The 25,881-nt window shown below is 41.0% G+C and overlaps 1 protein-coding gene across 1 annotated transcript; it reads left to right on the top strand.

Moving 5' to 3' along the window:
* The first annotated feature begins 198 nt into the window (after nt 1-198).
* Nucleotides 199-23,725, top strand: LOC149447846 (vomeronasal type-2 receptor 26-like). The gene is made up of 6 exons (XM_089651909.1): nt 199-440; nt 4,815-5,106; nt 9,887-10,699; nt 18,276-18,500; nt 20,516-20,639; nt 22,800-23,725. The coding sequence occupies exons 1-6, from the start codon at nt 199-201 to the stop codon at nt 23,723-23,725; spliced, it is 2,622 nt and encodes an 873-aa protein (XP_089508035.1).
* The last annotated feature ends 2,156 nt before the right edge of the window (nt 23,726-25,881 follow it).

The raw sequence follows: 25,881 nt of genomic DNA, 5'->3' as shown, positions 1-25,881 counted from the left end.
ATAAAGAACCAAAGAATCAATGAAACATATGCAGACTAAAGGACTTCCCAGAAACCTGGTCTTTGCAGCTGTAAATGCGTGTTTCCAAATCACATGTACAGATCAGATTGTAATGTATTACGTTTTCTTCAATAGCAAGTCATTGTAAAAGAGTACTTTTACAATTTGATGTCTGTACAGACATCAGCTACACACCACATGGAGAAAAAGGATTTTTACTTGGAAAACATGCTAAGAGCCACTATTATCCTGCTGGTGGTTTGTGATGGAGTTTGCCATACTTCTTCAACCGCATGCAGACTTGGAGCATCGCACCCGCTAAGGAAGATTAGTATGACGGGAGACCTATTTATAGGAGGAATCTTTGATATACACATTTTTGTGCTGAATCAACCACCTCATTTTACTATTCATCCTTCTCAACAAATCTGTAGTATAAGGTGGGTAAAAAAACAAAAAAGACAAAGCATTCATATTTTCTCAGTTTTTGTATACAAAAGACTGATTACACTAACATTCTAAATTAAAAAGTGTAAGTTCAAATGTTTCATAGACAACTGGAGAGGATCTTTTGGAAACAGATGTTTTACCTATACCTACTGAACCTTTCTTTGTCACTTGGGTTTTATGATTGACAGATTCAAGGGCTTCACATATGCACATACAAGGGTATTTCATATTTTGAAAAAGAATGGTAAGGCCAAATGATGATTTTTGTCTGCTAACATTCTTTTGTAAGCATCATCAGACATACTCTCTATAAAACAATATGTGCAGCCTCAGCTTATTCTTGCTTTCTATATAAAAAAAAAAATAGAAATCCTTATTGCTTTTCCAACTTTTTGGTCAACATTCTGATTGCAGATTGGTTGTGTTCTAGGATTGTTTTTTAGGTCAATAAGCAGAGAAATGGATACATGGCTGCAACAGGATCTGTTGGATGATGTAAAACAATGCTTATTTAATTTAGCCAGGCAAGATTCATCAGCACTTACACAGACAGATTGTTCATTTGCTAGTCCTCTAAATTACACATTTCATTACACCATTGTGGTTAGATTCAGGTGCCTGGGGTAACTATGTGGGTATAAATTCTGGGGTATGTTCCCAACACTCATTTAAATTGACGTAGCCACTTGGATGAGTTGTAAAATGTCTTCAGCAATCACTTCAACAACTATTGCTACTTTATTAACAAGTTTTTATTAAAATGTAACATTTAAAAAAGAGTAAAAGGAAAATGTATTTCAACATTGCAACTATGAAAATTGCAACTTGCATCATCTTTTGTTTCTGCGTCTGCTGTTTGGTAGGAAAGCTAACAATCTGTATCTGATTTTAGCCTGCTATTACCCTAAAGTCCTGCAAGCAGCACAAGGGTATCTCTTCACATTCTAGACAACAAAACAGTGTTCTCAGCCTTTGGCACCAGGTGATCGCCGAGTATTACCGACGGGGGAGAGAACTGTATGTAAACAATACAGTTCTCTCCCTTGCCAGCTCATGCACACTGCTTTGTATGGCTCTGCGTGGAAAACATGTTTGATGAATGTAAACAGGTCTAAATGTGCATTAATGTTAGGCAAGCTTAACCACTTGACCTCCAGAGGATTTACCTCCCTTAATGACCAGGCCTCTTTTTGCTACTCGGCACTGCACTAATTCAACTGATAATTGCGCAGTCATGCAATGCTGCACCCAAACTAAATTTACGTCCTTTTTTTCACACAAATAGAGCTTTCTTTTGGTGGTATTTGATCACCTGTGCGCTTTTTATTTTTCACGCTATAAATAAAAAAAGGCCAAAATTTTTGAAGAAAAACAATATTTTTTACTTTCAGCTATAGAAAATATATAGTAAACTCAAAGTTGGTTATACATTTAGGCCGAAATGTATTCTGCTACATGTTTTTGGTAAAAAAAAACCAATAAGTGTATATTGATTGCTTTGTGTGAAAGTTATGGCATCTACAAACTATGGTATTGATACTGCAATTTACGCCATTTTTTTGCTATACAGCGCTGCGCTAGTTTAACAGACAATTGCGCTGTCATGCAATACGATACCTAAATGAAATTTACATCCTTTTTTTCCCCACAAATCAAGCTTTCTTTCGGTGGTATTTGATCGCCTGTGCGGTTTTTATTTTTTGCGCTATAAAAAAAAAGGCTGACAATTTTGAGGAAAAAAACAATATTTTGGACTTTTTGCTATAAAACATGTCCAGTAAAAAAAAAAATTTAAAAATCAAATTTAGTCATAAATTTCTGCCAAAATGCATTCTGCGACATGTCTGCTAAAAAAAAAACCCAATACGTGTAAATTAATTGGTTTACGTGAAAGTTATAGCGTTTACAAATGGTGGGAAGGATACTGGGATTTTTAGTTTTTTTTATATTAATAATGGCGGCGATCAGCGACTTATGGCGGCGATCAGGGACTTATGGCGGCGATCAGGGACTTATGGCGGGACTGCGGCGGACATTCTGACACTGGGGGGGTACTGACTTGGGGTCACTGACATCCCCAGTGACACCAATACAGTGATCAGTGCAAAAAAAAACAACACTGACACTGTACTAATGGCACTGGGGAGGAAGGGGTTAAGTTTATTTTGCAGGGAAGGGTTATCTGTGTGAGGGGGAGTGTTTTACTAGGGGGCGGGGGTGTGTACTGCAGGGGACATGGCTAATCGGGAGAGTGAAACTCTTCTGTCCCGATCAGCTTGTCCTGGAGCTGTCAGGGAAGTGACAGAAAGCACAGCTACTGCAGCTGTGCTCTGTCACTGATTGCCGCCGATCACCGGGAGATTGACATCCGCGGCTGTGATCGGCGGGACAGGTAGGACAGCGGCGCGCCTCGCGCGTGCCCCCTACCTGTTTACAAAACACACGTTTTAAACGTGGTTTTGCCTGCCCGTGCCGCCCTGCCGCCGTATTTCTACAGTGGCAGGGCGGCAAGTGGTTAAATTACTTATTCTGGCCAATGAAATGAATTACTACCCAAATGCTTGATGCTTGTAAACATGGCTAAATGCGTTACACACTTTTATAGGCATCAGGTGTTTTTTCCCCCAAAACTCTGCTGCCAGGAGAAGACTCCTAAGAGAGTTAAATAAATCGTCCACCATACATGAGGCCTAAAACTTCAGTATAGTGATTCCTGGAGCTTATGTTTAATGCAAAGAAATATCAAGTTATCCTAACTTCAAATCACTGGAGATTTTCGTGTTGATTAAAAAAAGCCTGCTATGAGAGAAATATAGGTATGTTACTGCAGACCTTCTCCTAAAAATGCTTGTTCTGTAGCTGTTTTGCTAATCTATTGGTTTTAACACTGAGTTGCTTACTGAAAACTATTATGCAGATCACAAAATTTAGAGTAAGGTCTGTAGACCCATATGGTAGAAAAATATATTTGAAACATATTTTAAAAATATTCTTCCCAAATATATTGACATATATTTGAAATACTACAATTTTGGCCATATTATATATATATATATACACACACACACACACACACACACATATTATATATATATATATATATATATATATACATATACATACATACATATACATATACATACATATATATACATACATACATACATACATACATACACACACATACCTGTATACGTGATTTTGCATTTCTAGGTAGGGGGCGAACGCAGAGCCATGCAAAGCAGTGTGCTTACAGTTGAAAGCACTAACACAGCCCACTGTAAAACAGCACACAGTTAACCCTTTGATCGCCCCACGTTGACCCTTTTCTGCCCAGTGCCATTAGTACAGTGTCTGTGCTTTTTATTAGCATTGATCACAGTATTGGTGTCACTGGGGATGTCAGAGACACCAAGTCAGTTCCCCACAGTGTCAGAATGCCCGCCGCAGTCCTGCTATAAGCCGCTGATCGCCGCCATTACTAGTACAAATTACAAAAAAACCCCAGTATATTTACCGCCAATTGTAAATGCTATAACTTTCACATAAACCAATTAAATTTTTTTTTTTAGGAAAGACATGTCACAGAATACATTTTACCGTAAATTTATGATGAAATTTGATTTTTTTGCATTTTTTTTACTGGACATGTTTAATTGCAAAAAGTAAAAAATATAATTTTTTTTCTCAAAATTGTGGGTTTTTTATAGCACAAAAGATAAAAAACGCACAGGCAATCAAATAGCCCCCCAAAAAAGCTCAATTTGTGGGAAAAAGGACATAAATTTCCTTCGGGTGCAGCACTGTATGACCGCGCAATTTCAGTTAAAGTATTGCAGCGCTGTAACGCAAAAAATGATCTGATCAGGAAGGGGGTAAATCCTCTGGAGGGCAAGTGGTTAAAAAGCAAGTAAAAATATTTTCTGTTTTTGGCATTGCTCTTATGATTCCTGTTCACTCTTTCTCTGATGCATGCAATGAATGTCAGATAAAATCAAAAGTGAAATTTGTGTATTTAGCCAGCCATAATCCCTTTTATTTATTTTAGATGAGTAGTCATAGAGCAGAAGAATTTCTCTATAGACACAAAGGGGTTGATTTACTAAAACTGGACAGTGCAAAATCTGGTGCAGCTCTGCATGGCAGCCATTCAGCTTCTAACATGTGCAATTAAGCTTTGCCAAAAAAAAAAAGAAGCCGATTGGTTTCTCTGCAGAGCTGCACCAGATTTCTGCATTCAACCGCAAAAAAGTCAATAGTAACATTGTCTACAATCAGTTTTTGGTGGGATTAGTCTTTTACAAAAAAAATTTCCTGTTTGAAAAATTGATTTGATTTTTGATTGTTTTTTTTAATGATTCTAGTATGCTCAGTGGAGATTTCTACAATGTTTTAGCCTTCGTGTTTGCAGTGGATGAGATCAACAAAAACCCCAAGCTATTGCCAAATATTACATTAGGACATTGTGTGTTTGATTCATATGTGGACAGTTTAAATACCTTTAATAATGCATTTAAACTCTTGTCAAGAACTGTACAACATGTTCTCAATTACAACTGTGCTAAATCTACCATTCTAGCTGCTATAATTGAAGGTCTGACCCCTATGTTCTCTGTACAGCTTGCAAATATTTTTCAGATCTACAAATATCCCCAGGTATGTAAAGTCTCATTCCGGTTTATACATCAATTACATTTTCAGGCTTTTTATCCATTTTTTCAGTTCATAAAATACTCAATTTGCTCTCTTAACCACTTTCCTACTGGGCACTTATACCCCCTTCCTGCCAAGGCCAATTTTCAGCTTTCAGTACTCTTACACTTTGAATGACAATTACTCTTTCTTTTGGTGGTAGTTAATCACCACTGGGGGTTTTTTGCGCAATAAATGCAAAAATACTGAAAATTGTGAAAAAAAATGCTTTACTTAGTTTCTGTTTTAAACTTTAGCAAATAAGTAGTTTTTGATAAAAATTTATTCTGCTACATTTCTTTGGTAAAAAATAACCCAAATCAGTGTATATTATTCAGTCTGTGTGAAAGTTAGTCTACCAGCTATGGTACCAGTCATTGAAAATTGATGACACCTGATGTACTGATGTCCTATCTCATTTCTTGAGGCCCTAACATGTCAGGACACTAAAAATACCCCCACATGACCCCTTTTTGGAAAGTAGACATTCAAAAGTATTTAGTAAGAGGCATGGTGAGTTTTTTTAAGTATTTTTTTCTCACAATTCTTTGGAAAATGAAGATTATTTTTTTTCTCACAAAATTATATTAACAGGTTATTTCTCACACACAGCATAGGCACACTTGCAACTACACCCCAAGAAACACATTCTGCTACAGTTCCTGAATATGGGGATATCACATGTGTGAAACTTTTCCACAGTCTGGCCACATAGAGAGGCCCAACATGCAAGGTGCACCTTCAGGTGTTCTAGGGACATAAATTACACATCAATATCTTGATTACCTACTATACTTTTGAAGGCCCTGAAGCACCAGGGCAATGGAATTACCCACAATTACCTTATTTTGAGAAGCAACCACCCCAACCTATATTCTATGTGGCTGTCAGGGCAGGAGCGCTGGCATGGGCAGGCAGGCCTATGGTACGGTCACGCTGCGACTGACAACAGCCACTACCCACAGACCAGAGTCCCTCAGGGTGCGGAGTCTAAGCCCCAGGCTACCCTTCACCAGGGCCCCTGATTGTGGGGATGGACTTGACGCAGCCTGAGACCAGGTCGCGGCCCCCGAGTGACCCCAGCTGCGATAAAGACTGCCGCCAATGGCGTACAGCTGGTGGGAGCTAGATGGGAACACAAGTAGAGTAGTCAGACAAGCTGGGTCAATAACAACGGAGCAGAAAGTACTAGACGGTAGGTAAAGAATACTCAGGTCACGGGCCGGGTTCAGCAACGGGAGGTCAGATAAAGGGTTAACGCAGAGAGTAGTCTTGTCCAAGCCGAGCCGGTTACCAGGAGAGCAAAGGAACCACCACAAGAGCTTGCAACAGGGCAACATACAGGACACAAGTGCAGAGCACACTTGCAGACAGCAGGTTTAAATGTGCTCAACCACACCCTTCTGAGGAGGAGCCGCAGAAGCCTGAAGGCATAAAGGTTCCCACCATGCTTTGCAGAAAACCAAGATGGATGCCAGCTCATGGAGATGCACAAGCTCTGAAGAAAGGTAGGACCGTGACAGTGGCATAATGAGTCTTTTGAACATGTCATTTTTGGGCACTGATGGGCACTATAGGGTGCTGATGGGCACTAATGAGCACTGTAGGGCACAGTACAGAAGAAAAACTCACTGTGTAGCAACCACAGAGAGAGTCACCCCAGGTATGACCCTGCTTTATATGCAAAGTGATCGTATGGTAAAGGGGCGCTGTGACTGACCCTTTACCTCTATCTGTGATGCACTGCGTCCAAGGGACACAGCAATCACCTACACTTCCTGAAGCGTGCCGCCAGGGGCGTGCAGGAAGTGTGGTCACAGGAGGACGTCATATGATTCCCTCTCAGAACTAGCTGGCTAAGGTGTAGCCGTCATACAGCTATTACCCGTAAAAAGAACTTTGAGTTTGTGGTAACAAGGCACTGAAAAGAAGCACAAATGTCACAAAGCAGTGATGCTCACATCCTCTCCCAAAATGTAAGGGTTTACCAATTGTCTTGTAGGGAGGTTCAGTCTCAATTGGTATTTGTGGAGAGCAGCTGCATTTGCAATTATTAGCTTAAAAAATATTTACATATCTCACATAGATGCACATTTATCCCATAGACAATAGGTGTTAATGTGTTCATTATTCATACAGTACAAGAAAGTCTCATACCCAAAACCAAAAAATGTGATATTGCAGCTTACAAGTCATTAGATGTGGTGACTGCATTCGTTTTTTTCTTTTAATCTTTTCTCCCTCTGTTTTCACCTGTGGTCTGGCCAGTAACACACCTCCTGTATTAGAGTGCCCCCACTCTGGATTAAGAAGCACAGGTGGCACAGCAGACAGCAGTATTGCTAGTCTGTGGAGAGGGAAGTGTTAGATGTACTAGCAAGATTTAGATACACTAAAAATGAAGCCAGACTTTAGCTCTCATTGCAGCTACACGAGCAGTTCCATCAGTATTTTTTTTGTTAGAGATAAAGGTTTTTCCATGAATAAATAAAAACTTATCATTGTAAGTACCCCTGTCAGTGGTAAATGATTTGTCTCGACACTCTTAACTGATACATTTTGCAGGAGAGCTTGTTCTGTTAAAAAACAACAGATTTATTTGCTGGATCACCTGGTGAGCATAAAGGAAAGAGAGCCTAAAAAAGAAAGCTAATGCAGCCATCACATCTTAGAACATCTTAGAACTTGTAAGTACCCCTGTCAGTGGTAAATGATTTGTCTCGACACTCTTAACTGATACATTTTGCAGGAGAGCTTGTTCTGTTAAAAAACAACAGATTTATTTGCTGGATCACCTGGTGAGCATAAAGGAAAGAGAGCCTAAAAAAGAAAGCTAATGCAGCCATCACATCTTAGAACTGGTAAATTTCAACATAATAAATATTTGCTTTTGGGTTTAATACTGCTTTAATGCTACATTGACATGGTGTCATAAATAAAGGAACACCAACAATATGACAGCACATAAATGCTCATTATCAGAACAAACAGTCATCTTATATAATGTTGTATACACTAACATACCCTATATATAATGGTATATACACATACAGTATATTCTAAGCCAAATCAGGACCAGAAGAACAAAGAACTACTCTATATTGTGTAAACACATTGATAGCAGAGATATGTTTTTAGGTCATTATGGCCCCTTTCACACAAGGGGACCAATTGGGTCTGTCAGTTTTTCAGGAGGACCCTACATTGTCCTCTATGGAGCAGTGGGTGTACACGAACATGTGTCCCTTTACACCCGCCTACATCCAATCCTATCCACAAAAACAGATGGATGGGGATCTGTTCACAATGGATAGGTAGGCAGACCGTTCACATCCGATCGCCAATAGAGAGGTGCGGGCTGTGTCAGTGTCCGTTCTGCATAAGCGGAGCTGACACGGAACAGCCATCCGCCTGCTCAGCATGGATCAATGGACAGTTCCCCGCTGAGCAAGCGGATACTGGAGTCTCCCTCCTCTGAAAGGGCCCAAAAAATCCATATTACATAGTTGCCAACAGTCCCTAATTGTCTGGGATGGTCCTGGAAATCTGTCTTATGTCCCGCTCTGCAATTGTTCCGGGCAGAATCCCAAAAATGTACCTGCCATGATCATTTGCAATATCCCAGGCCACCTGGTGGTGAATCAAAACACTGTCATCATTCTCCTACCTCCTGAACACCTTGCCTGGCCACACCTCCTGGAAGTCAGGTGCTGCCTCTCCAAACGCGGATTGGTCAGTGCTGAGAGGGGGCATGGCCAGGCAAGGTGTTCACACCACTTAGACTGACAGCATCAGTGACTGGTGCGGGGACCCAACTGGGAGCAAGAGGAGCAGGGATGGACACTAAGAGCCCAGCCGGAGGAGGAGAGAGTCCCGGAGCTAATGGGGCGGCCAGAGGCCTAAGTCTTTATTAAAGCGGGGGTGTCGTGAGTCAGAGCAGAGGACTGTGGAGGCCATTGGCAAGCCAGCCATGTGGATGGAGCAGAGAGGCCAGCAGCCATCTGATTCCAAACGCAAGTCAGGTCATTTAAGTGCCTGCTCCAGCTGCTCATGTGATCTGGGAGGGACTTTTCGCTTGCAGCTGGGGGTCTGCAATCTTTTAATTATATTTTCATTTTTTGTGGGGGGGATGGGGAAGCAGCAGTGGGTGGTATGGGCACGAATGGCTGATGGGGGGGCCTTATTTTTTTTTAAATCGTTTAAATTTAGCGTAATCTAGACCACGCCCATTTTTTGTCATGCTTCAAGAACTGCATTTTTATAAAATTTCAGTTCCTCCATGCCCACTAATGAATGCCCCACCCCTAATTATCATAATCCTCTGCCTACACTGGCTTTGTGGCTCCTCCTATTTGGCAAGTGCCCCCATAGGAAGCTGCTTCCCATGGGGGAACTCGTACGGGCTCGCTCTTGAGCCACATTGTCTGCATCCATTGACTCATGGATGGAGGGACACATGCATCAGAGAAGGTTTTTTTTACCTTAATGCATAGAATGCATTAAGGTAAAAAACCCTAAAGCTTTACAACCACTTTATTAATCTCATGCTGAGTCTCTCTTATAAGATTATTTGCTGCAATAAACTTTTGCATGCTTTAATATTTCCAAATAATTTGCATACAACAAATATGAGGCCTTCTGGTGTATTTTAGTTAAAAAATAAATAGAAAAATAGATATGTCACTGACTATAAACCTTTGTTGCCATTGCTTGTTTTGAACATAGTATGGATACTTTTTTACAGGTCAGCTTTACTTCCCAAGATCTCATCCAAATGGACACCCACTACTTCCCTTATTTTTACCGCACTCTACCAAATGAAGATTTACTCTATACAGGAATAATAGACCTTCTCTTAATCTTTAACTGGAGGTGGGTCGGTATTATTACACCATCAGATTCCAGCAGTATGAACTCCATTCAGTTTATTGAAAGCAAATTTTCAATGTATGGGATTTGCACTGAATTTATACTGAAGGTTCCATCCATCAATAACTACGATTCTTTAACAGCCATGAAAATTAAAAATGTGATAACAAAATCAACTGCTAAGGTCATACTTCTATACGGGAATAAAAACAATGTTTTTCATCTACATCGAAATACAAATGTGTTAAACATATCAGGAAAGGTGTGGATAAACACTGCAGACACAGGTTTTAGTATATTCTACAATAAGAAAAAGGCTGTCAATAATGGGTCACTGCATTTTATCGTAAGAAAAAGAGAAATTCCAGACTTTCTCACCTTCTTGAAAGAGGTGGATCAAAAAAGGTTTCAAAAAGGAAAGACATATTCCACATGGTGGGAGGAGTTATGTGCCAATCGCTGCCCATTTACCGAGAAAAATCGAAATTGCGTGGGTGCTGCAAATAATAGACATATGCTAGATTCACATTGCAATTTAAAATTTCAGGCCATGAGTTATAATGTTTATAATTCTGTCTATGCTCTTGCTCATGCTCTGCACAATATGCTTTTAATGAACAAAAGTATCAGAGAAAAGCTAAAAAATAAATATACAAGAGAATCTATCCAAGATATTGTACCACAGAAGGTAAGAAAAGGAAAAGAATAATAAACAACAAAGTAAAACTACTAATGCTTTATTATTTGGTCAAAAGTCAGGAAACCAGATCCATAGATTTGCCAATGCACTTTCATTATCAAATCCGAAAGATAAAGACAATTAAAGTAGCTGTAAACCTTACATATACACAGTAAAGGGACTGGCCTCAGGTGATACACAGAGATGAAACAAATCCTCTTACATAAGTTGTACCTGTTTACCTGCAGTCTTCTGTTCTGTACATCCATTCAAAGTCCAGAATTTATAAAGCTTGTCTGAGCTGTCAGAAAAAAGGCAGTGAATTCATGTATGGGCAGGGTGGTTGTATAGAAATTGATTTAGTCCAAAGACTAAACTAAAAGAGGAGCCGGTGCCACGTTGTTAGGAGGGGGCATGCTCCCTCATGTAGGATGTGGCTTATAAAGAAGAAGCTGTAGGGGATGATCTGCACAGGCTTTAAGTAATGTAAAGGTAAGATAAACAACTAATTAGAAAAAACAGGTTTCTATTTGCCAGCATTAAATCCTAGGCAACAAGTCTTAACCTAAATTTGGATATACCTTAACGTCCAACAGTCAAAACTTTTTATTTAGTTTTGGACAGAGCAGAAAAGAATTTGAACCTTTGTTAGATCTTTATTGCCATGGGTTCCTATTAGGAAAACCAAAATATGTTGTTCACACCCCAAAAGTTTCAGCAAAAGCTCTTCATTCTGTCACAACAAGGTGTCACACAGTTCATCAGCTCAGACCCATTCTTCATTGGAAAATTCAGGTTTCAGCAGAATGTACCATATACAGGCATACCTCGGCTTACGAATTTAATTCGTTCTGCAGGACTTTTCATATTGCGAAAAATTTGTAAAACCGAAACCTGGTTTCCTATAGGAATGCATTGAAAACCAATTAATTCATTCCGAAGGTCAGAAAATAGTAAAAGAAAAGTCTTTTATCTGTTCAAAACTCTTTATAAAGTGCACTTTAAAGGCTTAAATACTGTACAGGGACACGATTAAAAATTAATTCATAAATGCATTGAAAACCAATTAATCCATTTCGGAGGTCAGAAAAAAGTAAAAAAAAAGTCTTATCTGTTAAACTCTTTATAAAATGCACTTTAAAGGCATAAATACTGTACAGGGACATGATTAAAAAACAATTCAGAAATGCATTGAAAACCAATTAATCCGTTCATATTGCGAAAAAAAGGCATTATATTCAAAGGATTTTCATTCGTAAACCGAAAATTATGTTAACCGAGGTGTTCATAAACTGAGGTACATTTGTACTGTATTTGTAGATAAAGAATAACAGAATTCATCCATTAAAGTGTATTTAAAATGCTTAAGGATCCTTTCACACGGGCGTTCCATTTTTGTTCTTCAGTTCAGTCATGTTTTTTCAAAGAAAAAACATCCCGATGAGTTTACATCTGTTTTTTCATCCGTTTACATCCATTTTTCATCCGTTTAGATCTGTTTACATCGCTTTTCATCTTTTGATATCCGTTTTGGTCCGATTACATCCGTTTACATCTGTTAGCATCCGTTTTTCATCCGTTCTGGGTTTTTTTGTGGAAGAAAAATAGGGTTTTCTTCCGTTCAAAAAAACGGATGTTAACAGTTGCAGACATTAACAGATGTAAAAAAATGTTCATCCGTTTACATCCGCACGTCCATAGAAATACATGGGGGTTCCGAGACACATATCATTTTTGTCCAATATTATTGGCATCATGTCTCACTGTATACAGTTTTAAGCAATATTTTGTGTGCACATCCTGCTGCAAGCTCACAATTAGCAGCAGTGTTGATAGATTGCTGTACATGTGCCTTCTATTGGCCTTTGTCCTGCAACAGGAACTGCCGTTACTGACTAGACTTAAGCTAGGTTCACACATATGCGAGCCACGTTTTACGTGGGCACAACATTGCATTCATTTGAATGGGCTGCCACGCATGAAAGGCAGGTGTAGCACTACCCCCTTAGGTATTGCTGATTAATTTGGGTCCCCCTATAGTCCTGCACAGCCAGTCATTCAGCATTTTGAACACAAGCTTTCATCCGGAGACAGAAACCACTCCTTGAGCATCAGTTTTGTTATTTTATTGAGGGGATTAGAACTTGGATGGGGTAAGTGGTGTATAGGACACCCAAGAGAACCAAAATCTGAAGACAACTTTCTTAACTATTCATAAGCTTCTCTTCTCTGATGCAGTCTCTGTTGGAGTGCTAGCCAGCATCTCCTAGTTGTACCACCCCAGACCCTAGATCAGGGGTCCTCAAACTTTTTAAACAGGGGGCCAGTTCACTGTCCCTCAGACTGTTGGAGGGCTGGACTATAGTTTAAAAAAAAAACTATGAACAAATGTGGACACAGTACAGGAGATGACCAGAGACTGCGGACACAGTACAGGAGATGACCAGAGACTGCGGACACAGTACAGGAGATGACCAGAGACTGCGGACACGGTACAGGAGATGACCAGAGACTGCGGACATTGTACATGAGATGACCAGAGACTGCGGACATACAACGGCAGCGGGAATACTGGGCTGGCAGCTCCATAAGACGCACAGACATTTCCCAAGTGTGTCTTATGGAGCGAAATATACAGTAAATGTAGAACACCTTGTTGGGTCAGATCTGTGTACAATGTAGAGAGAGGGGGGGGATAAGGAGGGGAGAGAGGGGGGTAGAGAGAGAGGGAGGAGGGGAGAGAGAGAGGGGGGTAGAGAGAGAGAGAGAGAGAGAGAGAGAGAGAGAGAGAGAGAGAGAGAGAGAGAGAGAGAGAGAGAGGAGAGGGGATAGAGAGAGAGGAGGGGGGAGAGAGAAGAGAGAGAGAGGGGGGGATAGAGGGGGAGGGGGAGGGGGAGAGAGAGGAGGGGGAGAGAGAGGAGGGGGAGAGAGAGGAGGGGGAGAGAGAGGAGGGGGAGAGAGAGGAGGGGGAGAGAGAGGAGGGGGAGAGAGAGGAGGGAGGAGAGAGAGGAGGGAGAAGAGGGGGGAGAGAGAGAAGAGGGGGGAGAGAGAGAAGAGGGGGGGGGAGAGAGAAGAGGGGGGGGAGAGAGAGAAGAGGGGGGGAGAGAGAGAAGAGGGGGGGAGAGAGAGAAGAGGGGGGGAGAGAGAGAAGAGGGGGGGGGAGAGAGAGAGAGAAGAGGGGGGGGAGAGAGAGAGAGAGAAGAGGGGGGGGAGAGAGAGAGAGAAGAGGGGGGGGAGAGAGAGAGAGAAGAGGGGGGGGAGAGAGAGAGAGAAGAGGGGGGGGGGAGAGAGAGAGAGAAGAGGGGGGGGGAGAGAGAGAGAGAAGAGGGGGGGGAGAGAGAGAGAGAGAAGAGGGGGGGGGAGAGAGAGAGAGAAGAGGGGGGGGAGAGAGAGAGAGAGAAGAGGGGGGGGAGAGAGAGAGAGAGAAGAGGGGGGGGAGAGAGAGAGAGAGAAGAGGGGGGGGAGAGAGAGAGAGAGAAGAGGGGGGGGAGAGAGAGAGAGAGAAGAGGGGGGGAGAGAGAGAGAGAGAAGAGGGGGGGAGAGAGAGAGAGAGAAGAGGGGGGGGGGAGAGAGAGAGAGAGAAGAGGGGGGGGGAGAGAGAGAGAGAAGAGGGGGGGGGAGAGAGAGAGAAGGGGGGGGAGAGAGAGAGAGAGAAGAGGGGGGGAGAGAGAGAAGAGGGGGGGAGAGAGAAGAGGGGGGGAGAGAGAGAAGAGGGGGGGGAGAGAGAGAGAGAGAGAGAGAGAGAGAGAGAGAGAAGGGGGGGAGAGAGAGAGAGAGAGAGAGAGAAGGGGGGAGAGAGGAGAGGGGGGGGAGAGGAGGGGGGGGGAGAGAGAAGAGGGGGGGAGAGAAGAGGGGGGGAGAGAGAGAGAGGAGGGGGGGAGAGCGAGGAAGGGGGAAGAAAGAGGGGGGAGGGAGGAGAGAGGGGGAAAGAGAGAGAGAGGAGATCGATCATCTATTGCACTTATCAAGGGTCCGTGGCTGTGATACCCGACATGCAGCGATGGCGTCTCCTCTCTTACTCCCCCTCTTCATGGTCAGCTCTAGGCTCTGCCCTCCGGCCGTGACGATTGCATACACTGATCAGAATAGATGGCCGGCTGGCTGCAGAGAGGCCAGGTGAGTGGTGCGGGTTCATAAGCCGAGCCCACCTTCCCCTGTTCTAGAATTGCTGATCCCGCCCGAGCCCTGCCGAGCTCTCCCTACCGTGGCAGATATGCACCTGCCCGGCGGGCCACATAAATGTCCTCGGCAGGCCGCATGTGGCCCGCGGGCCATAGTTTGAGAACCCCTGCCTTAGATGAACACCTCTTCACCTAGCAATCTGGAGACTGAGCAAGGGATCTGGCTCCTGTTCCTTTAGATGAGGTGAACAATCACTAGTAGTGGGCTAATCTGGTTTCTCACCAGAGTGCTCCTTCCCTTATCCACCCAGGGGCTGTAAGTGTACTCACTCAGATCCTCTCCTGTACTGCTTGTGGGTTGGCTGCTGCTACCAGTCATATCAACTGGGCTACTCCATCTCTGCCATACAAGTGGTGCTCTCTCAGGGGTCAGTGAGTCCCAAGTTTTCCTCCTCTCTGGCTCCAGGCTCACAGGCAGGCCCCATCCCACTAGGCCTCCTGGCAGCCTTTCTCCTCCAGCCTCACATTTTCCTCCAACTCTCTACACCTATCCCACCACCACACTCTTGCTACTGAGCAGGCTCCTACAATTTTAAGGGTGTCCCAGCCCCTTTCTAAGCCTTCTGTTGGGGATTGGCTGAGGTCCCTCAAGAGTGCAGCCAGTTACTCCTCAGATCCACCCACTACCTCCAAGGTCCTCCTCCAAAAACCCCACTGTAGGGGGAAAGCGTTGGCTGTTGCAAGGATTAGTTCTCTTGTTTGTGTCCCTGTAATCAGAATTAGGTTTCATTCTGATCAGTATATGTCTGCATTTGGGTGGCTGCCTGAAGACAAGCTTTGGGGACTGTTGGAACATTTTATTTACAGATACATCCTCTGTTATGAAGGGTTGCAGCTTTCATTGTCTTTCTTATTTCTTATAGTGCTGGACTGTATGTGGTTACCAGAGGTACACGTTTTTTTTTCTCTTTGTATTGTAGGAAATTTTCTATGTGGGTTTTCAAGAAAGTGTTTATGCTTGCACTAATAGTTTTATTCTTGCAACCTTTCTTATGGAAGGATTCTGCTAATATTCTGTCTTCTATGTCATATCATAAGCGTGGCTTGGCTGTGTATGATGACTACTGGTGTGTTAACTGGAGCTGTGGAGATAGTTGCATCGATAAGTGGGTTTTCTGTATATTGAGGTGTGTGTTTTGTCATCCCTGGTGGATACACTGTAAAGCGCACACACAGCAAAACACAGCATAGCACACATTTAACCCTTTGATCACCCCAGATGTTAACCCCTTCCTGCCCAGTGTCATTAGTACAGTGTCAGTGCTTTTTATTAGCAATAATCACAGTATTGGTATCACTTGGGATATCAGTGACAGTCAGTTCCCCCCAGTGTCAGATTGCCTGCCGCAGTCCCACTATAAGTTGCTGATCGCCGCCATTACTAGTATTAAAAAATAAAAAAATTCCAGTATCTATACTGCCATTTGTAGTTGCTATAACTGTCACGTAAACCAATTAATTAACATGTATTGGGAGTTTTTTTTTTAGCAAAGACATGTTGCAGAATACATTGTGACATAAATTTATGATGAAATTCGATGTTTTAAATTTTTTCGCTGGATATGTTTAATTACAAAAAGTCAAAGATATTGTTTTTTTTTTAAATTGTTGGTCATTTTTTTTTCTACAGTGCACAGGCAATCAAATACCACCACTTTTTTTCTCTATTTGTGAGAAAAAAAGAACTTACATTTCATTTGGGTGCAGTGTTGCATGACTGCAAAATTGTCAAAGCAACGCAGCACCGTATCACAAGAAATGGCCTGGTCAGGAAGGGGGTAAATCCTCTGGAGGGCAAGTGGATATTGACTTTTGTTATATGCTGTTAAGGAATTTGTCCTCCGGGTCTGCCATAAATAATTTGGCATATTGGGGGACCATTTCATTTCCCACAGCAATACCCATACACTGAAGATACATATTATCAAAAGTGAATTCTTTGCGTGTTAGAAGGAATTCTATGATGTGTTTAACATCCTCGGCACTGTGATAAATAAGTAATGCAGCGATGAAAATTCATAAAGTGACTGATGCATCAAGTGTGAGTGCTAAATTGCGCTAAAATGATAACAATATATATCAAGTGTACCATCATGAGTTGATGTAATAAATAGTGACTTATAAAACCATCGTGACTTCTGGGTATAATTACTGAAATTTGTTGACATATAACCAATAAAATATGGAAAAAACATATAACAGTCCAATTTTTCAGTGAAATCCGTGCACGTGACTTCATGATAAGGATCAGTAGTGTGATTGCACTCAGCAGAAGCACAATATTATTGCACATGTGTATATTTTATCCTCAGTGGTCATCTGGGTTCAGGTAAGGAATAGGAATCATCTGGCACACAGACAGCATACAAGGCATAACTCCAGACCTCAGTCACAGGATCCTCTCAGTATACAGGAACAGCTCCTCAATACTTCTTCACCACCAGACAAAAATAGCTCAAAAGAGGATGTTTCCACCATAAAAGACTCGTTAAACACAAGCCAGAAACAATAAAGTGCTGATAGTGTAGTATTTTATTAGTATGAAAAGGATGAATCCACAAACAGCTGTCAGCACAAGCTTACAGGGACAAAGATGGCCACCGGCCTTCCATGCAGCCTCTGCGGCGTGACGTCAATACAGCAAGGCTCCTCCCTGACTTCAGCACTGTATTTGTGGTTTGGTGATGATGATAAAAATCTGTGCATTGCAACAATCCCATCTTTGTGAGGGATCTTGCTTTAGAGGTTCTACATCGATAGTCACTAGAAACATATTTTAGTGATAATTGATATACTGTATATTGTGGAGCTTGTTCAGGAAATCAGCTGTAGTGTTAAAAAGAAAAAAATGACATTAAAAACTAAGACCATCAATATGTAAACAGTATAAACACAATATGGAAACACTGACAATACCCATAACAAGTAATTTGACTGGTTTACACTAGGCGATCGGACCGGACGTGGGAGCGGGTACCTGTCCCCCCGCCGCCCTTTGGGTGGAGATCCACTTTAAGAAATTTTTTTTACAAGGCTTGAAATGTGTTCAGTGAATTGAGTGACCCATACCTGTTATGATGGGTCTGTCTGGACATCCTGGCTTGTGGATCTTAGGCAGCACATAGTAGTTCCCAATTTCCAGATTATCTGGCATTGCACTCTTAAGTTCTGAATGCAGGGGGGTTGGTTTACAATCCATGGCCCCATCACTGTCAGATACTCAATAGAAACATCTTAGGCAGATGTCAAATAACCTTCCACCATGCCTGTGTTAACTACTAGAGCAGTTGCCATTGTGTTATCTGAAATCGCATATTTTATTCTAGGAGTCACAAACCAAGGGATATAAGAGATCTTGCTGAATATAAATGTATTACCATGTTTTATTACTCTTCCATCCACAGTTGCACTACTTTCTGAAAAATGTTGACTTTTTCAATATGCTTGGGGAGAGGAAATACTTTAAACACAATGAAATGTCCTCCGATTATGATGTTTACAATCTTGTTTATATGCCAAATGGGACTTTAAATGTCAACCTTATTGGAAATATTACACAGTTTGACCCTGAAAGAAGAGGACTCATAATTGATCAATATGCAATCACCTGGGACAGCATTTTCTCTGGTGTGAGTTGGTTGTCATAAACAATAGCCTTAATTAACATCTGTTTCTGACAAGTGTAGAAAATACACCACAAGCATACAGCCCATGTAGTTTTTTTTCATGTAGCTATACTTTATTCTGTAATCACATGAGCAATCACCTTTAACCCTTTCACGGCCAGTAGTCATCAATGCCTTGATGGCCAGGCTAAACTTAGCAGCATTAGCAAGCATCGGTTAACTTGCCAATAGCTCCATGCTAATTTGCATAACAAATTATTTTTAATAATATATAAAGGTTTTAAATCAGTACATTGTTGACATAAAATCATGTTTTGTTTTATTTTTTTAGAGGCTAACAAAATTGCAAAATGAACATTTTTTTTTAATACTATAAATTTATCTGACAAAAACAGTGGCAATATGCAGGCTGAAGGTTTACTTTGTCACTGAAGTCTGAAGCCTGCATGTGCATACTATATCATTGTTAATCACATGATGAGGAACCACTCTAAGGCTAGGTTCAACTGATTGAAAAAGCACTTTAAATTGCTTAGGTGTGAGCTAAGCCTATTAATTTCCTGATCATTTCCTGATCATCACTGGGGCTCAATAGTAATAAAATTTACATGAACTATTAATAATAATAATAATAATAATAATAATAAAAAATATGTATACAAAGTCTTTGAGTTCTTTCTCAAAATCTGCATACATAGTAAATGCCTGTATATAAATCAGTTATTCAAAGGAAAGTATGGCCTTTTAAACATTGTTTTCACATAAATTTGATGCCCTGTTTAAATAATTATTAGTCCAATTATCAGTTCATATTAATGTTTTACATATCCAGGCTCTGCTGTCTGCTTAGTAGTGCTACACTGTGGTTGTGCATTACTGTTCCTACATGCATTGCCTTAATCTTTTCTGCCAAGTATAGTTTCTGGTACCTCCCTATTACATGCCTCTACTAAATCCAGTGCCTCTTAGCTCTATATAATATGCAGTTCCTTATACCTCTTTCTACCTACCTTCCTTAAATGCAGTGCATCATACCTGTATTATAGACAATGGGGTTCTGTGCAAGGGAATTTTCACTTTGCAAGAGAATATTCCTTTAGCTTAGTGAATGTGGTAAAAATTCAATTTGCAATGAATGCCCAATCATAAGTAAAAACCTAAAAAAATTGGTATTTTTTTCTTGCACATGGTTGGATAGTAGAAGTCAGAAGAGCTTCACCTCATTTACTAAGCTAAGGGACAATTCCTTGCAAAGTAAAAAGCCCATATGCCTTTAGTAAATCACACCATTGATCTATACACCTCTATGTTCCAAGCAGTACCTCATGCCTATAACAAACAAGGTCTCGGGACTATGTACTACTGTATTGTCTTTTTCATTATACCGTGCCTCATACTTCTCTATTTCACACAATGTATCAGCCTCTCTAATTATGTACAGTATGCCATTCATTTCCATTACAAGCAGCATCTCACTAAATGTAGATGCTCATCTTATTAAATGTAGCTCACCTAACCAAAATGGTGATGGGAAATCCAAAATATTACAGGTTGTTGAGTGATCAGGGGATAAGAAACATTTTCAAATGGGGCCACCTTTTTCAGTGACAATTGTCTAAGATGGACAACTTTAGATTACCTCATTTCCTGCTGTGTTTCAGGGGCAGAAAGTGAATGGAAATGCAGATGATTTTAAACAATCCCTACTACGAATCCAGCAATTGTCCTAATTATTTGTTCTCTTATTGAAGAGTCACTTCGGTATACTCTTTCTGAGTAGAGAAAAACAAAAAGAGGGCACACCGGCCTAGTGCATTACCTTAAAAAATGTATTTATTGAATTCTAAAAGTAGATATTGTACTCACAAAATGACAATACAGTCAAAGGTACATCGTATAAGAACAGCTTGGTCCGATCCGCACTGCATGTGCGTCCGTAATGGGAACTCGGGACCTTCCTCATTCTACCTGCTAATTTCACGTTTTGAAAAATTGTTATTTCCCATTTTTTTCAACAGATCCCAAAATCAACATGTACTGATGACTGTCCATCTGGATATCGAAAGTCTCGAAGGGAAGGAAAAGCTGTTTGTTGCTTTGATTGTGTTCCTTGTCCAGAAGGACAGGTTTCCTCATGGCCTAGTAAGTGAAAATAGAACGGATGTAAACCTAGGCACAAAAATAGACTTAGCCAGAATTGCACTTTACCTGTCCTTACATGTGATGTCTGCATTTTATTTCTTGTTATAAGCTTTAGTATCTTTATTTTCATATGGTGATATTTCCATTAACACACCTCATGTTCTGGGGTGACAACACTCACTTACTGCATCATATCCATGGGGGAGCAACCTTTTCACCCTAGTACAGGAAGTATATTGGGACTACAGAACACCCCCTTTCACCTTCTCCGTATCAGGGAGGGGGTGTTCCATAGTCCTTAACATTTACTGATTACACTGTTTGAGATAAAACTGTAGATTGTATAGGAAAGCTCTGGACATTTGGTAGGATCAAAAGACATTTTTGTGCACTAATTGAACAGATAAAACCAAAGGTTCTCAGTGGTATATTCAAAAGATCTAAAGTAGAAATAAGAAAAGTTCATTGTTAGAGTTTACATACAATTTAAAAGTGAAGTATGACCATACTTTTGGCCATACTTCTCTTCTGGGGCACAGGAGTACACTTTTTTCTGCACTCCTGTGATCCATATTCAGACGACAGTGGGCTAAAAGCCTGCTGTTGGCTTACGTGACAGCTCCTGACCCTGCCCCCCCACAGCCTGGCATTACAGTGAGCACAGAGGGGCAGAGCAGAGAGATTGTGACTGAAAATCACCTCTTTCTGCTTAGTGAAGCGATCAGTGGTCATGTAATCACTTGGTTCTCAGTCTTAGAGCCAGAAGTGGACATCGGACCGATGCTGCATCCATATACTGTAGGTGAGTATATATGTTTCTGTATTGTTTCAGGTGGGCTGGAGATCAGCGAGCACCACATGCCATATAATGAATATCCAACATTTTACAGAAAGAAGGGGATTTTTAAGGTGCTCAACAGACTTCAAACACTTAATATTGTACTAAAATCGTACAAGGCTTTATTCCATATTGTCATGTAAAAAACTACATCACCTTAGTAGTTGTAAGAAGTCTAAAACCAACATGATACTTAATAGGGCTTGAAGTTCATCATGCAACAATTCCAACTTCACATGTTTTGCCTAATTTCTGACTTTTTCAGGAGATTTACAGTTAGTTGCATATCTGGCAATTTTATGCAGCTATCTGTAAATCTCCTGAAGAAGCCAGAAATTAGGCTAAACATGTTGAGTTGGAAGTGTTGCATGGTGAACTTCAAGCCATATGCAGAATCAGGTTGGTTTTAAACTTCTTACAACTACTAATGTGATGTAGATTTTTACATGACAATATGGAATAAAGCTTTGTATGATTTTAGTACAATATTAAGTGTTTGAAGACTGTTGAGGGCCTTCAAAATCCACCTCTTTCTGTACAATGTTGAGTATATATGTTTGTTTTTTTTTGTAATCCTGCACTTCTCCTTTAACCCTAAAATGTTATGATTGATCCTAAAACGTTTACCTTACATAGAATTTATACCCTCAAAGCTAACCCATCACTTTTTCTGAAAATGTTCCCAAAACACCAATTTTACCCTAACTTGGTTCAGAAGGTTAATTTTAATTGTTATTTAAAATAAAAACCGTCATACTTACCCGCTCTGTGCAGTGCTTTTTGCACAGAGCAATTATGATCCTCATTTTCTCAGGTCCCTCGCACTGGGGGCACTCGTGTGTGCTCCCTCCAGAGCCAGCTCTGTGTGTCTATGGGACAAACAGAGTGTAGCTCAGTCCCACACCAGCTCCCTCCTCAATGGCTGTGATTGACAGTAGCAGAAGCCAAAGGCTCCCGCTGCTGTGTCTCAGCCAATGAGGAGAGAGAGACCCAGGAGAGCCAAGACTCCTGTGCACAGCACTGGATGAAGATAGGGCTCAGGTAGGTATTAGGGGGGCTGCGGGGGGAGCTGAACACTGAAGGTTTTTTTACCTTCATGCATAGAGTGCATGAAGGTAAAAAAACTTCAGCCTGTACAATCACTTTAAATATAATAATAACCCTCTAACATCTTTCATTTTCAAAGCTTAACTGAACAAGGTGAAGATAAAAGCTGATTGGTTGTCCCGTACAACTGCTCCAGATTCCATCTGCTCCAGCTGAATGTTTTTTTTTTTTCTTCACAGAATTGATAAGAGAGTACGTATTTTCTTTCTCTTCAGGTTCAGAGGTGTGCACGTTCTGTCCACCTGAACAATGGTCAAATGAAAATAACACACAATGCATCCCAAAAATGATAAGCTTTCTCTCCTACCAAGATCCACTAGGCATCTCTTTGGCAGTAATAGCGACTGGTTTCTCTGCAACATCTATTGCTGTTCTAGGAATATTTCTAAAATATCGAGAGACACCAATTGTCAAGGCCAACAACAGGACTCTGAGTTATATTCTTCTCACTTCCTTATCATTTTCTTTCCTTGGAAGTGTGCTCTTCATTGGACAACCACAGAAATGGACATGTTTCCTGAGACAGACGGTTTTTGGAATTACTTTAGCAATTTCTGTGTCATCTATTCTAGCAAAGACATTAACTACAGTAGTGGCATTTAATGTCAGTCATCCAGGCAGAAATATTCAACAATTTATTGGGTTTAGGACTCCCCATTTAGTTGTATTTATTTGTCCTTGTGTCCAGATTCTCATTTGTCTTTACTGGCTACTGTTATTCCCTCCTTACCCATACTATTTGAACTCAGGAACAAAAGAGATTAACTTTCAGTGCAATGAAGGGTCAGTTTTCTTTTTTTATTTGGTTTTAGGGTATATTTGTGTTTTAGCTAGCATAAGCTTGATCTTTGCATTTTTATCCCGTTCATTGCCTGACACCTTTAATGAAGCCAAGTATATAACTTTCAGCATGCTTATGTTCTTTATTGTCTGGATTTCATTCATCCTCTGCTATCTGAGCTCTAAAGGTAAAGAGGTCGAAACAATGGAGATATTTGCAATTCTAGTGTCAAGTGCTTCATTGCTGATTTGCATTTTTGCCCCAAAATTAAATATAATCATACTGAAGCCCCAGAGGAACAATAGGAAAAATTTACTAATCAAGACTAAAGTAATGAAAGAATATGGCCTGAAGATGTGACTTATATAATCTCCTAAGTAAAGCTATAGCTGCGGCAGCTAATGAATGCTGAAATTTAGAACTAGGTTGTTCTTATAGGACAGAGACATGAAGTTAAGGCTCTAGTCACTCCAGTGAGTGCCAACCCATAACACACTATAAGGGCAACATTTGGTGGACACCTGACAATCACACCAATATCAGCTTGTTAGCCAGCCCATTCCAAAATCAGGGACATTGATATGCCCCCTCCATCTTGGGGAGATTGCATCCTCCACTCTTTTCGAAAGGCTTTCCACAAGATTTAATAGTTTGTATGTGGAAACTTGCGGTCCTTAAGCCAAAAGAAGTATTTGTAAGGTCAGATGCTGGATGAGGTGGCCAATCCATCCCAAATATGTTCAGTAGGACTGAGGTTGGGGCTCTGCAGGGTAATCCAGTTCCTCTACTACAAACATGCCAAATCATGTGTCTATGGATATAGCTTTGCGCACAGGAGCACGGCCATTCTGAAACAGAAATTGGCCTTCGCTAAACAAGGCTGGATGTGTGCATTTGCATTAAGTAGAAGAAGCATTCAGTTCCTGATTATTATTATAATGGATTTATATAGCGCCAACAGTTTGTGCAGTGCTTTACAATGTGATGGGACAAAGTACAGGTAGTACTTTGTCACACCTTCATAGCCAATGTCAGAAACAAGGCCCTCCTTAAGGTACAGCTAGTGCGTGTCTGTCTCTTGCTCTCTGCGCTTGCCTGAAGAAAGCACCGGCACAAGGAATGCAGAGAGAGGTGAGCATAGGTGTGAGTCAGCTATTGCATTAGGATGTGCACCCCAAAGCTCCAATACACATATGTGTGCCTGTATGTACAGTGCCTTGAAAAAGTATTCATACCCCTTGAAATTGTGCACATTTTGTCATGTTACAACCAAAAACGTAAATGTATTTTATTGGGATTTTATGTGATAGACCAACACAAAGTGGCACATAATTATGAAGTGGAAGGAAAATGATAAATGCTTTTCAAACTTTTTTTAAAAATAAATATGTGATTAGAATGGAGGTAAAGGATCTGGGATTCACACCCCATTATCATTTCTTACCTCTCATTACAGAAGTCCAGTGATACTGGCTTTCCAACCAATCAGTCCTGCCAGGTTTCTCGATGGTTGTAAAGCCAGTACCACTCTCCCTTGAGGCGCTCTGGCGGCCAGAGAGGAGATCTTTCTGATCTCTCTGGCTGCAGATTAAGAATGAAAGAGAAGTGACACTTTCTCTTATAAGCAGAGATGTTCAGTGGCAGATCTTGCCCATCTCCCTGCTGGTACAGTGAAAGAGAAATGTGGAAGCATTTATTTGAATGCAGAACCAGTCAGTGGAAGATCTTTTCCATCTCCCTGCCGGCATATTGATCTCCCCGCTGGATCAGTGAAAGAGATGTGCAAGGCACTTCTCTTGTAGCAGAGCCAGTCAGAGGGATATCGTTACAATATCCTTGCCGGCACACAGAGCAATAATACACGCAGGGTGATTAGGGTGTACCCAGGCACATCCAGAACACACCTGTGTGCACGTCTTTGGAGGTGAGTCTGACATGTACTTTGTCCCATAGGAAACTGAATACTGTTAAAAAAAAACAAACATCTACACTGCAAACACCTAAAACCAGACACTTGATGGAATGGCCCTATAAAATAGTTGTTATGGTCACTTGCGACAATGCACTTGCCCATTATTATACTGCAATGCACAAATTTTAATGTACTGTTGCACTGTCCATAAGTGCAGGTATGTTTTTTTCCATACATTAGGACATGTTAAGGGTAGGAATGAGGTTTGGGTTTGCTGCTACCATGGGTTTATGGCAAATCCTGAGAGTTTGAGATTCTCAGTCCTGGAGAATGTAGTTGTAGATGTGCCTAGGAAATTTTTTTAAACCACACTGCACTGCATGGCCTTTAAAGTATGGCCATCAGGGTTGGAAGAATTTTTTTTTTCTTGCTAATCATGTTGCATATGGGAATCCAGAATCGACTGGCCTTAAGGAATTGCCACCATATATGTATCAAAGTACCATACTCCCTACTTCCTCAAAAGCAGGTCAAAGAAGCACTGTGGGCAAATTGGACAATGCTGGCAGGGGTCATAATATCAGCGGGAGAGTACTATAAGAGT

This window comes from Staurois parvus, unplaced genomic scaffold (assembly GCF_062004578.1).
Source record: "Staurois parvus isolate SC_StPar_1 unplaced genomic scaffold, SC_StPar_1.0 ptg000668l, whole genome shotgun sequence".
NCBI lineage: Eukaryota > Metazoa > Chordata > Amphibia > Anura > Ranidae > Staurois > Staurois parvus.
The sequence above is the reverse complement of the archived record's forward strand: the minus strand, read 5'-3'. Positions and strand labels throughout refer to the sequence as shown.